An 18,086-nucleotide genomic window follows, 5' to 3' on the forward strand; every position below is an offset into this window, starting at 1 on the left:
TTATAAAACAAAGCAACTAAGTCGTGTTTGGGCTTAATGGAAGCGTTGTGAGATGTTTTGGCTACGAATCACTAAAAAGTGAGAAATTAATAAAAAATTTAACATAAAAGTAAAACCGACTCCAAAAAAACATAAAAATAACAAAAATGGAACCGACTAGAAAACCCTTGAAAATATTTTTCTAGGTACGTACTAGCTCGAAGTCGGTGACTCAGCACGACCCAGCAGGAGGGATTGAAACCCATAGTATTTAGGTGAGGTAGACGACTATTGTCCCACTCCTACTGGCTCGTGCTGAGTCACCGACTTCGAGCTAGTACGTACCTAGAAAAATATTTAAAAGGGTTTTCTAGTCGGTTACATTGTTTGTTATTTTTTTGGAGTCGGTTTTACTTTTTTGTTAAAAAAATTCTTTATTGTATTTGCAGTGCTGGCTGGAAATGTTTAAAATATTACATTGACAACAACAAATTTCTTTTATACAGAACTAATTAGTAATTACTTGCTGTTATAATATCTACTATGTATGTTTGTAGTTTTGTATGAAAGTTAATGTCAATGTATTTTTTTTTAAATTAAGTAGTCTGATCATATCATAAGGATCATTCATTTGGTTAATTTTACTGTTCAAATTAATTGATGAGATACTTGACTCTGACAAAATTCGCCCCTGAATGGAAGCTGAAGCTGAATATTTTGCAAACGGGTCCGACCGAAAAATGGTTTTAGCAAATCTGTAATGATGTTGAAAACCCTTCCCAACGATATTGCACCCTACTAATTTATACGAGAGCAAAAAATTTTCCCCACTTTAGGTACAGTCAAACAAGCTGATTCACCCCACACACAGTATGTTTGACTGTACCTACGTGTAGAAGATGTAACCCTAAAAAATGTCACTACCGTTTGCACGTGATTTATGTATATATCAAGCGATATCCTGTTTCTGTAGTCTGTACAAAGTCATACACGGTCTGGTCGACTGTGCTGAACTTCTTGAAGGTATTAAAGTTGTGCCGCGAATGGGCAGTCGGCTGTGCAACAGAACTGCTCTGACTGTCTGTCCATCTGTAAAGGCTCTTTTTCTCATTAAATGAGGAGGTATCAAGTTGAAATTAATTTCAAATACGCCAACGATAACAATTAACGCAAACAAAAGATAACAATTAACCATACAAATTGGCAGGGAATCAAAATAGGTTCCCTATGAACCGCAACCCCAAGGACCCTCGCAACCCTATGTCCTTGGGGTTGTCCAAGAAATGTGAAATTTGTTATAAAGGTAGCTCTTATAGCACAACCAACAAGAAAAGTCAGAAAATCTTATTTTTTTATATCTGTAACTAATTACCTATCTAAAATGACCTCTTACTGCAAACTAAACATTATGTCTAGAAGAAGGGCTCTGCTAACACTGGATATTCAGAGACAACTGCAAGGTACGGAACTATCGGTTAGCGAATCCTACTCGCACTTGGTCGGTTTATTTTTATAACAAAAATGCTGCAAGCACAGCACAGGGAAAAATTGTATAAATAAAATAGGGTAATCATTTATTCAACAAGCTCCATGATTTTAAATTTCTTTGAACTAAGGTATAATACATCGGAGGCGACACGTTTATGTTTAAGTAATATATTTTCACGATTCACAGATTCACTGACGCGCGTATCGAAAATCAATTCAAATCTAGATGAAAATGTAGCGAGAAGTCGTTAACAATCAATAAGGAATTCCTGGTCTTTTACGTTCCTTATCATAATGATCGTAATCAGCGTGCAGTTTTCGTAGCAAAGTATTTGGTTGGCACAAAAAATAAATACATATAAATATTCAGTATTATTTTTAATATAAAATACAGAAATACATACTTGAGGATTATTACTTTTAGATATAATTTTTGATATAAAATTTATTTCAATCTTTTTAAATTTGAAATCAATATAATGTCGAATGACGTTCATTCGTGTCATAAAATACAGCTCAAGTAAAGGTGTACTTACATTAGCTAAGCTGTTTAATTTAATCAAATCATCTATAGATAGCACTTCATATTGACAATTCATATTTGTTCTAATTAATTGATGAGTGGGGACATAATAAAGTGTATGGATTTTTTCAAATAGGTAGACGTGAGCGACTGACAGCCAAATCCGTTCAACAAATTTTATTTGTTTATTTAGCATAATACCTATACTGAGCGGCAAAAAATTTGGTCCTCAAATGTATGCAGTAATAAATAGGTAATTTTGTATGTAGAGTGGACCAAATTTGGTGCCGCTGCTGAGTATATTAATATGTGTGTATATACATGTATATGTATAAATATCTTATTACTTTTGCCTTCTGTGTGTCTATTTGTACCTATTTATTTTATTAAGGGACTGTTTCACCATCCATTGATTAGTGTTAACTGGCGGTTAGGTGTGATGCCGTCTCTATTTGTTTTGTTCGTCATAAAACAGAAAGTATAATTAAATTGTTGCAAATGAAAAACTTCTGTGACCCTTTCTAGGATTATCATCGATAAGTTTATAAAATAACGATTACCGATTTTTGCTAAGTAGTGATCAGAACACAGTAACAAAAACAGCTCATCATAATTTTATCATAAATCACATCTGACTATACTTTGTACTTTCCATACAAGAGAAGATAAACAAAAACATCGTAACTATAAGTAACTGTAATTTATAACAGACTTAAAAAAAAGGAGTTTATCAATTCGCTTGTATTTTTTTAAATGTTTGGACCGATTTGAAAAAAAAAAAATTTTTTTCGTAGTAGTTCGTATAGGGATACCTCTAATTGAGTTCCATAACTATCAAATCAGAATCTGGTGGTTGAATCCTACGGAAGTCGAGGGAATTCTTCAAATATTGTAGGGGTATGGTAATTTGGATATATTCAGTAGTTACTCGTGCATTTGTTCTTGAAAATCATCATTTGGTGCAGTGGAACTGATGATGAAGACCATAATTAACCACCGTAGCTGCTCAATTACAAATATTTCACGGGTTGAATTTCAATTACTTTAACACACTTGCTAAGGGGGCGTCCATTAATTACGTGAGGTCTTCAAAGGTGGGAGGGGGTCAAGTAAAATCTTTCAAAATCTCACTTGGGGGAGAGGGGGGTTTTCACAAATATCACGTAATTTTTTTTCAACAGAAAACCGTGTAAAATTGCGTGGAAGTAAAGTTAAATTAAAGTAAAATAAATCTAGAATAAAAATATGGCGAAATTTAACACAATAGTTGTTGTCACAGTGATTTTAAACTACCTACGGCAATATTCTCAAATCAAAAGTCGTAAATAAAATCAATAGAACAAATTATTTTTTTTGTATTTTTTACAGGTTTACAGCCAACACATTTCAAAGAATCTCACGTGAGATTTGAGGAGGGGGGAGGGAGTTAAGGAAAATCTTACGAAATCTCACCAGGGAGGGCGGGGAGTCAAATAATCCTAAAAAATGTCTCACGTAATTTATGGACGCCCCCTAAGCAATTTATACTCGTCGTTATGCATATGGTGAAATGGAACAGATGATAAAGCACCAGGAAAAAGCAATCTTTCGTAAAAGGTGAAGAGCAGCTTTAACATTAAACTATATTCTATCTTAGATTATTTACACTAAATAAAAACGTGAAAATAAAATTTTATACCAAAAAATTTAATCGACTACAAAAAACCATGAAAATATTTTTCTACTAATTTGAAGTCGATGCCTCAGCGCGGGCCAGCAGGAGTGATAGAAGCCCAATATGTAGATATAAGTAGTATATAGGTGAGGTAGACGACTATAGGTCCACTCCCGCTGTCTCGTGCTGAGGCACCGACGTCTAACTGGTAGAAAATTATTTAAATGGTTTTTTGTATTTTATTGCTATATATATTTTTTTTAATTTGGCAGTCCCAATGTGCTGCTTCTCAGACACTTCTCAGGCAAGACTTACTAGGCAAAATTGGTTAAATAAGTAATTCTTAAAAAATAGAATTGCTACGTTTAATAAATACTTTCTAGGTAAGTATCTACAGCTCACCTCTCATATTAGGATTTGTATCCAACTTCTCCGTCACAATTTTTTTTATCAAGGTCGTATCTGCATGGACCATTTTAATAGTATCTTCCAGTTCGGAGGATGGCAGCGTCTTGACATGCCGCAGTATCTCAGACAAATATTTTATGATGCCGTTGGTCCGTTCGTGAAAGTTCTCGTCCAGATGGTTCAGCTTCTTGTCAACGGTCTCTATCATGTGCAAATATCTTTCACTCGACATGAGTGTCTCTACAAATTTCTCTACAACCACTTCACCCTTCGTGGGTCGTTTCGTTGGAACCGGAACTGGACTTGAATTCTGAACCGGTTTTGGCTTTACTTTCTGATTTTTTCCTAAGAACATCATGTCGGTTACATCTTCGTCAGAAGTTTCTTCACTAGACTTGTTACTTTCCTTTTTTGCGATGCAAATGGTTGAGACAGAGAAGATCAAAATTACTCTTATAAGCAACATGCTGGGGTAGCTGCGTCTGTCAGGACCGTCAGATTTGCAATGGGCTAATAAGTTACATCCACCCAAAGGCAACTTATTTTAAAAACATTGAAGGACTACGGTACCATTGTTAAAGCTGGTGACAATGGAGACATGCAACCTTGTTGAAAATGTCTCCGTTTATTTTAAACATACTCTGTAACATCGGAATTACTTTCTATAATGTTTAGTACGTTTTTTCTCACGCCGACATGGACATTTGTGTCGCAGTTATCTGCACTGTCTTACGTAACAAGCATCAGATACAAAGAAAAATAGTTAGGGCACTTTTAAGGATTGACAAATTAAATTGTTAAACTTGGATTGTTCATAAAAGTCCCATCTTACATTTTGATACACCTTAGCTCGTTGTACTGGCAGGTGTTTTAAAATTCAGTGGATCCCTTCACATTTTGGCTTAGTAGGCAACGAGGAAGCTGATCGACTAGCCGGATCTGCTGTTAATGAAGGAACAGAGACCGTGATTGCTCCTGAATTTTCTGAGGTCATTTTGCGTTATAAGAACAAATGTCATGATCTCTGGAAAGAGCATTTCGACAGCTTGGTGTCAGTTCAAGGGCATTTGGTATAGGACAATGCAGTCTAAGCCTCCTCGTGTACCGTGGTTTGACTCTGTTAGTCTCTCCAGTCTTCGATCTGGCCATGATCCTTTATTTAAAGGAAACTTATTTAAGTTTGCGCATTTAATGAGAAACGCAGTCACCAAATTGTGCTGAGTGCGAGTGTGTAAGGACTCGAGCCAAGAGGAATATGTTTTGCACAATTTGGAATGTCAATATCTTAACGAACCATTTGCACAATTTGGAGGACATGTCATGTCCCTCTTGGCACGAGTCGTTACTCATTTAAATTGTATAACTGTTGAGCTGTTCTTATAGTTCAGGACTTTTGGAACCACTGAAATGCTCATTACCTTTTGATCAAAGTTCCATAAACATTTATTTAAAAAAAAAATTTTAAACTTGGAATATTCATACAAGTCCCATCTTACATTCACATAACTACTTACATCCAAGTCTACCGCTTTCGGGGCTACAAAATTCAAAATTCAAATGATTTATTCAGTAAATAGGCCGCAATGGGCACTTTTACACGTCATTTTTTTTAAACTACCAGCGCTTTCGGAAAGACCATCATTGCCAAGAAGAATGCGCCGCAAGAAACTTGGCAGAAAGTCATTTTTTCATAAAAATATAATTACAAATAAAATACTTAAAAACTATATTATACAATTAAAGAAAAAAAAATACAAAAAATAATAATAAAAGAAATACAGGGATGTATGGGGTCCCTTAGTTACAATACTAAACACTAACTATATCTACGTTCAGTGGAAGTGTAGAATGCTTCCACCGTCACAGAAATGTACAGAAATGAAAACGAATCTTTTTCGAAAAATCGACGGTGAGAAATATGTAGAATCAAATAATATCGGCAATATCACCGAGCATTTGTTGGAGTCAGGCCCAAACCACTGGATTGAGCTTCACAATTCCAAAATTCTGTCCACGGAACGTCATTTTTACTCAAGAATGGTACGTGAAGCGGTTGAAATAAAAAAGCATAAGAATTTCAACCGGGACGATGGGTATAAGCTTTCATCTTCGTGGAATCCTGATATTAATAAATGTCGGCGTCGGGATGAATGTTCGGAGGGACGATCGGACGTTGTTAGTGTTGTGTGTCGGTGTGATAGGGTGACTAATAAAAGTGACCAAGTGCGGGTAGTTCGAAGAACTCGCGCTGCTAGGCAGACTTGACACCCCACACTTCAGTCTACTCGTGACCACGGCAACTGTAACGTTGCCGAAACGTCGAGGTAAATATTACTTGTGTAATAATAGCGTGATAAGTCCCGTTTGTGGTATTTTGACTGAGTGAGAATCACGAAAGTTTAAAACGTTATAATATCACCGCTTCGGAAGGGTATTTTGTTTTGAAGGTTGAACATTTACCAGTAAATAGAACATTTACTTAGGAAGAGCTAAAATGGTACAAATGAAGAAAAACCGGCCAACTGCGTGCCGGGCTAGGGCAGTGCAGGGTTCCGTACTAATTTTACTAAGCTGTAATAGTTTTATTTTACATGTATGTAAATATACTATACTTATTATTCCTACCTAATCTTACGAAATCATAGCTTTCTAGCACTAGCAGTCTCCAAAGTTCGAAACCCTAAAAACTAGTAATTCAAAATGTATGAAGGTAAGTACATTTTCTTAAAGAAAGGATGGTTAGACTTAGATTCTCATTAGCAATAGCAATAGGGGTGAAATGCTACTGACATCACGTCCTGAAACCACAATAAAGTAGAATAACGTTAGTAACGAAAATACCAAGTCGTTACGACATTTGAATTATTATATAGGCAGTTAGATAAATTGGTAAGAAGGTAACTCGTTATCGTTAATGTTATCGTGATTGTGTTTGGCGTAATGGTATCGTGTTTCATGATTTACTTAAACATATTATATATTTAGTACCTAAAGACAATGGTGCAGTCTGTATTCATTCTTTATTCAGCGCGCTCACAATGCAGATCGCTGCATTCGAGATTTTGTCCCACTATTAGTACATACAATGCTTGCTCAATGCGTGTGGATACGTAAACGGCCCTGCAGGGCTACTACGAAACTCGAATTTCGTATCGTTCCGTCTCTCTCGCTCTCGTATTAAATAGTATAAGTGTCAGAGGGACCGCACGACACGAACTTCGAGTTTCGTTTCGTAGTAGAGTAGCCCTGCTGGATAAGAGAGCAAAGGTCGGTTACCCCGCCCGCGCTCGCGCAGTCGCGCGGGCTATCGCGTTTGTGGTTATACTCTACCAAAAATTTTAGTTTAGTTTATTTAGTACACTTTTACCTCTTATCAGGCGAGGACCTTATCGTGCAACTATGCTAAAGGTGATTATTTAATAATACTTTATTTTGATGGTGCCAGTGCGTAACTCGTTGTTTTCATGGTATATACATATCATATTTAATCTTATCATTTATGGTTTACAAATAATATTTACCTTTTAAACGAAAATGGCTTGCTCGAATGTATCTGTGAAGTAACCTAAAAATTGTTGCCATAATGTTCTAACGGAGGTGTGTAGGTCCTACCTATCTTATTTCGATATACACTTATTTGAATAAATATTTACTTATAAATAAATTAGTTTATTAAAGTATTAAGGCAGGTACTTATGTATAAATAATGTTTTATGTGATTCGGAAAATTTTACATTTGGAGCCGGGATTACAGATACTTATTTAGATAAGATAAGACGACACTTTTTCAGATCAAGAGTTTTATTTACCGGTGTAGAAGGAGCGGGTTATGGTTAATTGGATTTTCCGTATTTTTCCATCATTCTTACAAACTTGTGGGCAAGCCTTACACATTTTGTACGTTTTGTTTGGGGCAGATATTTGTATGAATAATACGAGTACGAATGTTTGTTCTTGGGTCTTGGATGTTTAATATGTATTTAAGTATGTATTTATCTATATAAGTATGTTTATCCGTCGCCTAATATCCATAGTACAAGCTTTGCTTAGTTTGGGACTAGGCCAATTGGTGTGAAGTGTTCCATGATATTTATTTTATTTATTTATTCATGTGTATCACATTTATTTGTGAAGAAATTTAATGATGCATGTGAAATATTCTCAAACTGCCCTAGCCGCGATGAATACGAAAGCCCTCTCACTATTAGTATTAGAGGAGGCCAGTGCTGGGCAGTTGAATATGTATTAAGCTAGGCATGGCTAGGCTGGAACATATATTGTGGAATTGCTTGGTCTGTAACTGCCCATGTGTACACAAGTGTCCAATCCATTACCTCTACTTGCCTTCTGCAAATATTATAATGCCTCCTTTAGACTCGCGAAATTGAACGAGGTTAGACGAATACAGCAGTGTGGAGAGGCATTCATCTTACTTCGTCCAATTCGGTCAACTATCCCGAGTACTACGTCGAGGAACTTGGCGAGTAGTCTGGAGGAGGCATACGAGTTATATTAAAGTACCCTTCTGTGAGTGTGTACCTATTATGTTACATTTTGAAACAAAATTTTCTTTGTGCCCGGTATCACGCAAGCAATAGACTAAGCTAAGCTTGTATCATGGGTACCTACTAGAGAAGGTATAAAAACACCCAATGGATATCCATATAAGTAGGACACGTGTATGACATACGTATATTGAATGACATAGACTCGAGAAGAAACATTCGTATTTTTCCTACAAATATCCGTCCCGACTGGGGATCGATCTCGGGAACTCACTCAGGTCATGAGGCCTTTGGGCAGGCCGCAGAGCACTCAGGGACCTCTAGTGAGGAGGCCCAGAAGAACTGTATACTCCGTGAGGTCTTAAAAAAAACCTTCGAATTTTAGAAGCATGATTCGGATATACATAGACTATGACACGCGATCGTGATATTTTCTGTTCTGTTATCAACTTGCAAAACTTTTCAAAGTTACCGTAAAAAGTCATGTAAAGAATAATCATCAGTACAAAATAAACCTTACCGTGATAATATTACGCTTCTTTATCTTTTTCTAATTTTAATACAATATGACTTTTTGTCATGATACAAATAAAACGAAATTAGCATTTTCGAATTTTTCCATCGTTAATTTAAATAGAAAACACCCCGCCTTAACACACTACTTTTATTTGGAAGTATATAGAGCGGTTGTTAGTATCTACTTCACTTGGGTATTTCAAATGAATTTTTTTGGTCTACTTTCGTTTAATATTTTTTTAATGTAATTTTCGAAATTCCCGTTGCTTCTATAACTCGCTCTTGAACCTTAATAAAATATTTACGATCAACACTTTTCTTTAAACTTTTAGCTTCTTTACAAAATATTGATATACATTATGTATAAACAATTTCCCGTTATTGGATATTTACAGAAATCAATTTCCGAAAAATAACCAAGTAAATAAATAAGTATGTGGTGGTTTTAACTGCTCTATATAAATCAATGAAAACACAACGAGTGCACTCTTCGCGTGATGGATTGCTACTAACTCAAAAAGACAATTGTCATTTTCTGCAACACGAATCTAAGAATCGTTTTTCTAAGAGCTCACGGATTGTACGTAGGTACAGTGTACGTACATACTAATTATAATATTGTTACAGACTTGATAATCACTTTAAAAGCAATAAGGTACACAGCATGTTTGTTATTCTTTCACGCATGTAAAATCATGAAATTACACCCGCCAAGATTTTCTTCATGCAACATGACCACGTTGTCCAGGAATTTAAATTCAACTGACGGATTTTATGGCTCACGGAAGTTAAGATACTTGTATGTAAAAACTTTGTATTTAAATAAACTGTATTATCATAATGTTCGGTTCTATGCCGTTTCAATTGCAGGGTCTAGTTGGGTTGGTGACAGGCGGCGCCTCCGGGCTGGGCTTGGCCACAGCGGAGCAGCTGCTGAAGCAGGGCGGACGCGTGGTCCTCTGCGACTTGCCTTCCAGCAAAGGCGCGGAGGCTGCCAAGAAGCTCGGGGAGAACGCTGCCTTCGTGCCTGTCGACGTACGTACCTATTTACACTTAATGATGATGATCCTAGTTTTCGATCAAGGGGAATGAGGGGAATAAATTTACTCATTTGGAGGTAAGTAGTTCGAATTAGTTCACACTTCGAATTAGTAAAATTATTTTCATGAAGGGAACAAGCAAGTTGCATCAGACATTGAATCTAATATTGTGTAGTTTTCGGTGGTAAAAGCAAGAAAAGCGTTAGGATTTATATATCGTGCTAGGACTGTTTCTGGTTACCTACAATGGCTTCTTCAGTAACCGGGAAACATATATTGTTTAAAGGTCCGGCTACGCACGCCACACAGTTTCTGCGCCAATTTTTGCACAAAATAAAAAAAAAAAATAGTTTACGAATGCAAGTCGCTGCGTGTACCTAGCCGGGCCTTTATATAGACTGCAGCAAAGAGTGGTTGGTAAATTTGGGCATTTGAGTACTACCAGGTCAACTGGGCACTCTGGGCATATCTGATGTCTGAAGTGACAACACATTATCTTTTGGGTTCCAGGTAACATCAGAGGCCGACGTGAAGAATGCGCTGCAGAGTACACGCGACCGCTTCGGCCGCCTCGACGTCGCCGTTAACTGTGCCGGCGTCGCCACCGCACAACGGATATACAACTTCAAAAAGGAACAGCCATTCGACCTTAAACAATTTCAGAGGACCATTGAGGTACCTACCTAAGACATTAAGTTTACAGAATTCACCAAAAATTAAACCGGCGGCTGAATACTTAACATTTAAGCTATTATACCACTAAACAACTGATCAAAAATTATTCACCCTATTTAATTATTGGTGAAATTGGCATTAAGGACTTAATTGACCTACCTACATTGATATCCGCCTACATGTTTTCGCCCTCGTTCCGTTATAGGAGCTAGGGGTATGGGGTTCCAATCTAAAATAAGTTTGATAGTTTAAATTTCTTAGTCCATGCTCAGTTAAGGCCGTTCCCTATCTGAATGACCCCGCACGTTCCAACTCACTCGACCCGCCTTAATGGTTCGTAACTTACAACTTAAAGCACATTATTGCGTCCGTTCGCTCACTTATAAAACTTAAATAAATACTTAGTGTCATATTACTATATAGGTACCTACGAAATAGGTACCTACTAATTGTTCACTTGGTTTTTAAACTTGAAAACACTGGGTAATCAAAAGTCAAAATCGTTAAATCAGTTTTGGGAATGATAGTGCTGTGCGCGCGTCGTGTCGAGTGGCACAGAGGGGCTACTACGAAACTCGCAAATCGAAGTCCGTATCGCACCGTCCCTTTCACCCGCGCATAAATGACATAAGCGTCAGCGAGAGGCCAGGTTCCCCGTCCGACGTACGATTACATAGGTGGGTATGCATAATATGTCATGTCTCTATTAACGACGCGACAACTGAGAATTGTATATTTTCATCTGATAGCTTTAAAAATCGCGTTTTTTGTCTCAGGTGAATTTAATAGGGACGTTCAACGTGATCCGGCTCGCTGCGGGAATGATCGGCAAGAACGCGGCCGACGCCGACGGGCAGCGTGGCGTCATCATCAACACCGCTAGCGTTGCTGCCTTCGACGGACAGGTCGGTTCGAGCAGCACTGTCAAACCACATGTCGAAAAATGAGAACAATAGGTAACCCTCCTTCGGGCCCGTTTTCGTAATTTTGGTTTCGTAATTGGCTACGAAGGAGGATTTTTCGCTGTTTCGTAATTAGTTATCAATTTGCCGTTTTAGTAATTGAATATACAGATAGTAGGTAGGTTAGGTTCGTTAGTTATCTTGCAAAGAGATGCGAAGGGCAAACCGCCCGGAAATTGGAGCCCCACTAGTAGCGGGGCTCCGAAAGTATCTCACAGTCAAAAATAAATTCAAACGCAACGAACGCATTTCCGAGCATGTTTGAGAAGTGTATTTTTTTTTAAATTACAGATCGGGCAGGCGGCATACTCGGCATCTAAGGCAGGAGTCGTGGGCATGACGCTGCCCATCGCAAGAGACCTCGCTAAGCAAGGAATACGGGTTGTCACCATTGCTCCAGGTATCATTTACCTAGTTCTCCACAAGTTGTACTAAGTACCTATTCATCTACATATTTAGAATGCAAACTTGCACGTACCAAACTACTAGGTACATATGTCGTCAACCTTAGTTTAATAACTTTTGACCCACAAAATTATACTTCATGTACCTTACCATATACGTACTTACAGATAGGAAACTGGAATCAGTCGCATATGTATACTTACCCACATGTCTGCTTCGCACGATGGCTCGACGCTCGTCCAGGCTGACTGCTCATTGCGTAGATCCTAATGATGATCACGCGCAGCCAGCTATTTATCAATTCCCAAGGTGACGAAAAAATTATGGGATTTAGCGGCCTCCCTTCTCCCCGATAGCCGCCCTATGCCTCGCATAACTAAAGTCCTTTACAACAACTGAAAGAACCCCGCTTTCGTCAGCTTAGTAAAGAAGTTATTCTAAAGTAATAACAACAACTTACATGAATTGGTTATAACTTCGTATTTAAATTCTCACATCACATCAACAAGTGTCCGCCACCCGCTCACTCCCCCTTCTCAAGTGTTGCCATCCTTCTCCTTACAATTCGTTCAGAAATCAATGTACTACATATATCAAAAACATCTTTTATTGAAACATGATTGTATTCTTTTTTTATACATTATAATTCGCATTTGGCGACAACATACTTAAAAATACGCCAAAACAATGGGCATACAAAAATGGCTATTTTTACGCAAAAAATGGAAATAAGTATACAAATTTTATAAACTATTTTTTATTCACAAAGAACTAGCCTATAATAAGACGACAGCTTTCTTCTTTTATTTTTACGTTGGCAAAATGTCGAGCAAACAACGTCAACACCGCAGGCGCAAACGTAATCTTGCACGAACATGTAGAAAATCCAACGCTTAGCTACAGAGATAGAAAAGCGTAAGTAGTAGAAAAGACTGAAATATCCACAATTTACGGTTTTTCGGTTATTTAAAACGTTCCGTGAACGCTTGACAATAGAAATAGGTAGAAAGCCAGGAAGTGGTGGGTTGCAAGGAGTCAAGAACAAAAAAAGGAAGAAAGTTTCTTAAAGATTTTTGCATCAAATCATATACGTAAGATGTTATCTCGTGATGTTGCTAAAAAATTGTAAATGTCTCAGTCCTATGTTCAAAAAATGAGACGTAGGGCAGGACTAAGAAGTTTTAAAAAAGCCCAGGCCGCACCAGATCGAGACTCAAACTTATCGGCAAAGAAACGGTCTCGAAAACTTTATGAAAAATTCCTTACGAAATTTAAATGCGTTGTGATGGACGACAAGACAAACATAAAAGCGAACTTTAAAACAAATTCCTGAGCAAGTTTTTTTTATACCAGTAAAATTAGAACAGAAGCTCCTGAAGATTGTAAATTAAAAAAACAGTCCAAGAGCGTGTCGGACACGCCTAAGATAGGGTTCCGTAGCCATTACGAAAAAATGAAGTAATATACTGAGCGGCAAAAAATCTGGCCCTCGAACGTATGCAGAATCGTTAATTTTGTATGAAGGGTGGGCCAAATTTTGTGCCGCTGAGTATATTTTTCTAAGGATTTCGTATTGTGTACGAATTCTTCCAAGTTTACGTCTATTTTATACCTTAGGCTGATATTTAGTCTTAAACTACCTACACTAATAATTCTCAAGCAATTTTAACCGTTATAATTTTCCTTGTAAATTTGATATAATTACTATCATCCTGTACTTTTTCAAAACTTTCCAGCCTGCAGGTTAGATTTTAGAAGGGTGGGGGGGAACCCTCGATTTTAATGAAAATTTGCAATATTTCGCAAACAGATAACTGAATCGAAAATCCGTCTTCGCAACCCCCTTGGTTTTAAAAGACCTGTCCAGCGATACCCCACACCTGTGCCCACACTATAGGATTAGTCGAGAAAAATAAATCACCCCATTTCACGTTTTTTTTTATTTTACCACTTTGTCGGCATGACTCACTGACCCTAGAAACGATCTAAATTCTCAAAAAAATACCTTATTTTGGAGGCGAGATGTGGAAAAAAAGTCGATCGTTTAATTACCACCTGGACAATAAACCCCTCGTAGGTATGCGGGAGGGGTTAAAAGTAGTGGATTCTAGTCTCATCTGTTGCAATAAGAGCAAAATCTGCTGATGAAAAAAAATACAAAAGATAGCTTTAAATTTTACACGGATCCCTGCATCCGCATACGAGGGGTAAACGGCGATATTTATCAAAAAGTGCGTTTACAGAAGCGTTTGCTGCCTGGTGTAAGAAAACACGACGCACCACCCCTGTTTTGGCTAAATTTAGCTTAGCATAATTAGTAATGGATTGGTGCAACTAAAACGGGATTCTGGTGGCACCCAAAGTATACTTATGCTCCCAAATAGTCCAAAACTACGGCCTGTGGAGAAGAGTACTGGAGTATAATGAAAAGGATTTTGAAAAAAGAAAGGAGAAGTAAAATCGGTCTCAGAGCGCTAAAATATGGACCTGGGCGACGAAAAGGTTTCCCGATGAGAGTGCGCAGTCTTACGAGTCGCGTGCGTAGCAAAGTTCGATATTGGCTTACTGTGCAGACACTTAACTAAAATACGTTTTTTTTAAGTTTATTAAATTTGACATTAATTATAACATAATGTAGTTTATTTATTGGTATAACTATCACTTATGAATTTTTATGTGCCCAAATTTTGGAATGTTCAACCCAGAGGTTTAACCTCTAACTCCGAGTTAACTTCTAACTTAGGATTGAAGACCGTAACTTCAAACGGACCTCACGATACTAACGTCATCTAGCGATATGTCGCCTGTCAAGTAGCCCTCATTGAACAGCGGAACCTCACGAAATCTTTGGTTTCAATGTCGGCGCATTCGCTCACTAGATGGCGCTAACAGTCGCTATACAATAATAGGGAGGTTTATGTGATGTAATGTCGCTTAAATTTGTAGTTTAAAAAGCGGTGACGTTGACAGGCTTATTCAGGACGCCGATGATGGCGAGCCTGCCGGAGCCAGCGGTGAAGCAGCTGGAAGCGTCGGTCCCGTTCCCCCCGCGCCTCGGCCGCCCCTCCGAGTTCGCGCTGCTTGTCGAAGCTATCATCCGCAACCCCATGCTCAACGGAGAGACGATACGCCTCGACGGCTCCATCAGGATGCAACCCTAAATGCCTTGCCCCAGAGGCGAATGTGCAAACCTGTTACTTTTGGAACTTATTTGGAAACTTTGACAGTTTACGGTTAAGATTTTTTATTTAGTTCTAATTAAGTTGATACAAAGTTTCAATTTCATAAATTCCAATATGTATGTAAAATATGTAAATAAAAATTGTTGAAGAGTAACTTATATTTATTATTTGTAGCGGTTGCCCTATTACCTTCCTTGTTATGTTCAATATCAAATTTTCTAGTGCAATATGAAAAATATCTCCATGTCAAATCCACAATTTCATTCCTGAAAAAAGGTCCTGACATGAGACCTACAAGTAGAGTTCTTCACAGGTTTCACTTATGTGTTGCGCGTAATTTTATTCATTACCTAACTTAAATAATTTCAAATATTCGGAGAGTTATCGTCCACTAGCTGGGAAGTCAATAAAAGCGAACAAGGAGCGTTAAAAATGAGAAGGCAAGGGTTAAACGAAAATATCATTTATTTCTACAATAACGGGCGGCGGCGCGAGCGCGGCTCCCGCCGCCGCGCGTGCGTCTCACAATGTTTCTCGATCACCAGGAAAATAAATACACTGACGATGTTCATGCGGCTTCCACATCGCCATGCATGTATCTATGTCGCCGTCTAAAAATAGATCGTGTTTACAGTTATAAACTTAGATACTTCTAAACAAAATTTACAATTAAAATAGATTTAAAGAATTAGTGACAACATTAACTATTTATTTACTTTAAAATGGTATAAAAGACGTAATGTGAGGTAATGACACAGTGTAGCGTGGCTTTAGTACTATACACCGGCCGGCAACTTCACCCTAACTGAACTTAATGTCACTAATACTTTATGTTTTAAAATAAGTTGAAGCTACTCATTTGTTTTGTTAGCCTGCAAATCCTGCAAACACAGCCGGGCTGGACAACAGTGTGGCAGATGGTAAAGCACCTACGAGAGTAGGTATAACTATCGGCAATAATTCAACGTCTAATTAGCGGTTTCGACATCTCGGCAAGCTTACAACAAAATTGCTATAGATGGTAATAAAAATAATATTATAAGCTGTATTTGTTTTCCTTTATTAGGTATACTAAAATAGTATTGTTATAAGCGGGCCTTGAAGTCATATTTGAGATACTTACATGGCGTAATTTGTTTTTTTTTTTCAGATTCATTAAAATTATTTCTACATACAGATTAGCGGATAGTGATGTCTATGTTATGTGATGCTTCGTTTTGCATTGTAGGTAAGATTATCTTGCCGATTACAACGGTACAATGAATGGGTTCAGTTAGAATGTAAACGGCCTTACAACAAAGCCTTCATGGCGTAACATAGGGTGTACTTAGTATTACAAATATGATAAGGAGCCGCGGACGGGCCGCGGCGGAAGCGAGGGATGCGTTCCCCGCCCTTCACAACAATATATAACACATAAATAGCCGTATACCCTATTGTATCAGATAGAAGATTTTTAATTTAATAACAGCAAATGCGAATTGCATTGGTATTCTTCAGCCCCATTTATGAGAATCAACTATAACCTTGTAGATTGAATGAAACTGTTTACTTTGACCTAACTATATTTACAAGATAAATGAAATAGAACTAACACGGCTCGCCAAATAAAGTTAGGTGCAACAGAAATAACCGCTTAGGTACTTAAGACTTACCAGCTAATATGAACCCTCGCGGCTCCAAGCATGTTGATTCGCTCAAATTCACGCCTTCACAAAAACTTAACCGAGAGAATACTATACACAGTTTAAAGTTAAACAACACATCGACTGAGATTAAATCTAACTTATCGTTAATGAACAACAAAGTGGTTAACTTACAAATCGTATCGCCTCTTTTAGCGTTACCATTAGCGTTATTTTGGAATGTGTGCGACGCATACGCGTATAGATGAATTAATCAATTCAGTCGGTCTTTGTATGTGGTGGTGCTAGAATTCGATTAGAGACCTGAAAACCACAACTCACCGGTCTGTCACCTCTAGACTTGCCGAGCGACTGGATTGAGTAATTGAGCTACCCCCTCCCCCCGGACGCCGACGCCGCCGCCGCCGTCCGTCCGAGAAGGTAGCCGAGCGAATCTGAGCGAAGGAACAGCCCGCGCGCCCCGCCGCGTGGGAACACGGACGCGCACAGCCCAAACTGTTACTTAGACATTAGTTGAACTCAAAATGTACAGTTATATGTAACACACATTGTGTATATTTTAAAATACTTAATATTTATTCATAAATATAGATATTCCTTACACTGACACTAAAATACAATTTTAATTAATCTATATGTTACAACCTAACATTAAAAGTAAATAGTAGGTGTTTATGTGTATATTAATATTAACTCTTACCCAATATTTAATGATTTTAAAAATAAAAAATAAGCTGATGACAGAAAACAATAATAATAATAGCGATTAAACTGACTAACCGAAGCTAAACTTCATTTATGAACACTGGCACCTTATTGTTGAACCGTTTATTGTCTACATTAGTTGTTGCATCGAGAGAAAACTGAAGTATTGTACTTGTAAAGGAAGGGAGGCGAGGCGCTCCCGGCCGGCTGTTGCGAACCCTGTACGATTACTTAACTAATGGCACACCACTCTGTAACCTTGCACTTGGACCTTTACAGAAACTAACTATGTATGTACTACGTTATCTTGTGTCTCACGACGGCGCGTATTTCTCTAGTTTCGTCGGTAATTTATTAAGAAATTAATGAACGCACGTGTGCAATTAAAACTATTTCTA

At 37.8% G+C, this 18,086-nt stretch overlaps 1 protein-coding gene across 2 annotated transcripts in view; it reads left to right on the top strand.

The window, feature by feature from the left end:
* scu (hydroxysteroid 17-beta dehydrogenase 10) overlaps positions 1-15,491 on the top strand; it is a 32,853-nt gene extending 17,362 nt beyond the window's left edge. The window contains exons 1-6 of one of the 2 annotated variants that reach the window (XM_074096869.1): positions 7,315-7,460; positions 9,944-10,108; positions 10,624-10,788; positions 11,565-11,693; positions 12,042-12,150; positions 15,126-15,491. In XM_074096869.1, coding sequence (XP_073952970.1) covers positions 7,452-7,460; positions 9,944-10,108; positions 10,624-10,788; positions 11,565-11,693; positions 12,042-12,150; positions 15,126-15,316 — 768 coding nt within the window. In that variant the 5' untranslated portion in view covers positions 7,315-7,451 and the 3' untranslated portion in view covers positions 15,317-15,491. Of the gene's footprint in view, positions 1-7,314; positions 7,461-9,943; positions 10,109-10,623; positions 10,789-11,564; positions 11,694-12,041; positions 12,151-15,125 lie in introns of those variants that run through there. The other variant, XM_074096861.1, reaches the window with a different exon arrangement.
* The last annotated feature ends 2,595 nt before the right edge of the window (positions 15,492-18,086 follow it).

This window comes from Choristoneura fumiferana, chromosome Z (assembly GCF_025370935.1).
Source record: "Choristoneura fumiferana chromosome Z, NRCan_CFum_1, whole genome shotgun sequence".
Taxonomy (NCBI): Eukaryota; Metazoa; Arthropoda; class Insecta; order Lepidoptera; family Tortricidae; genus Choristoneura; species Choristoneura fumiferana.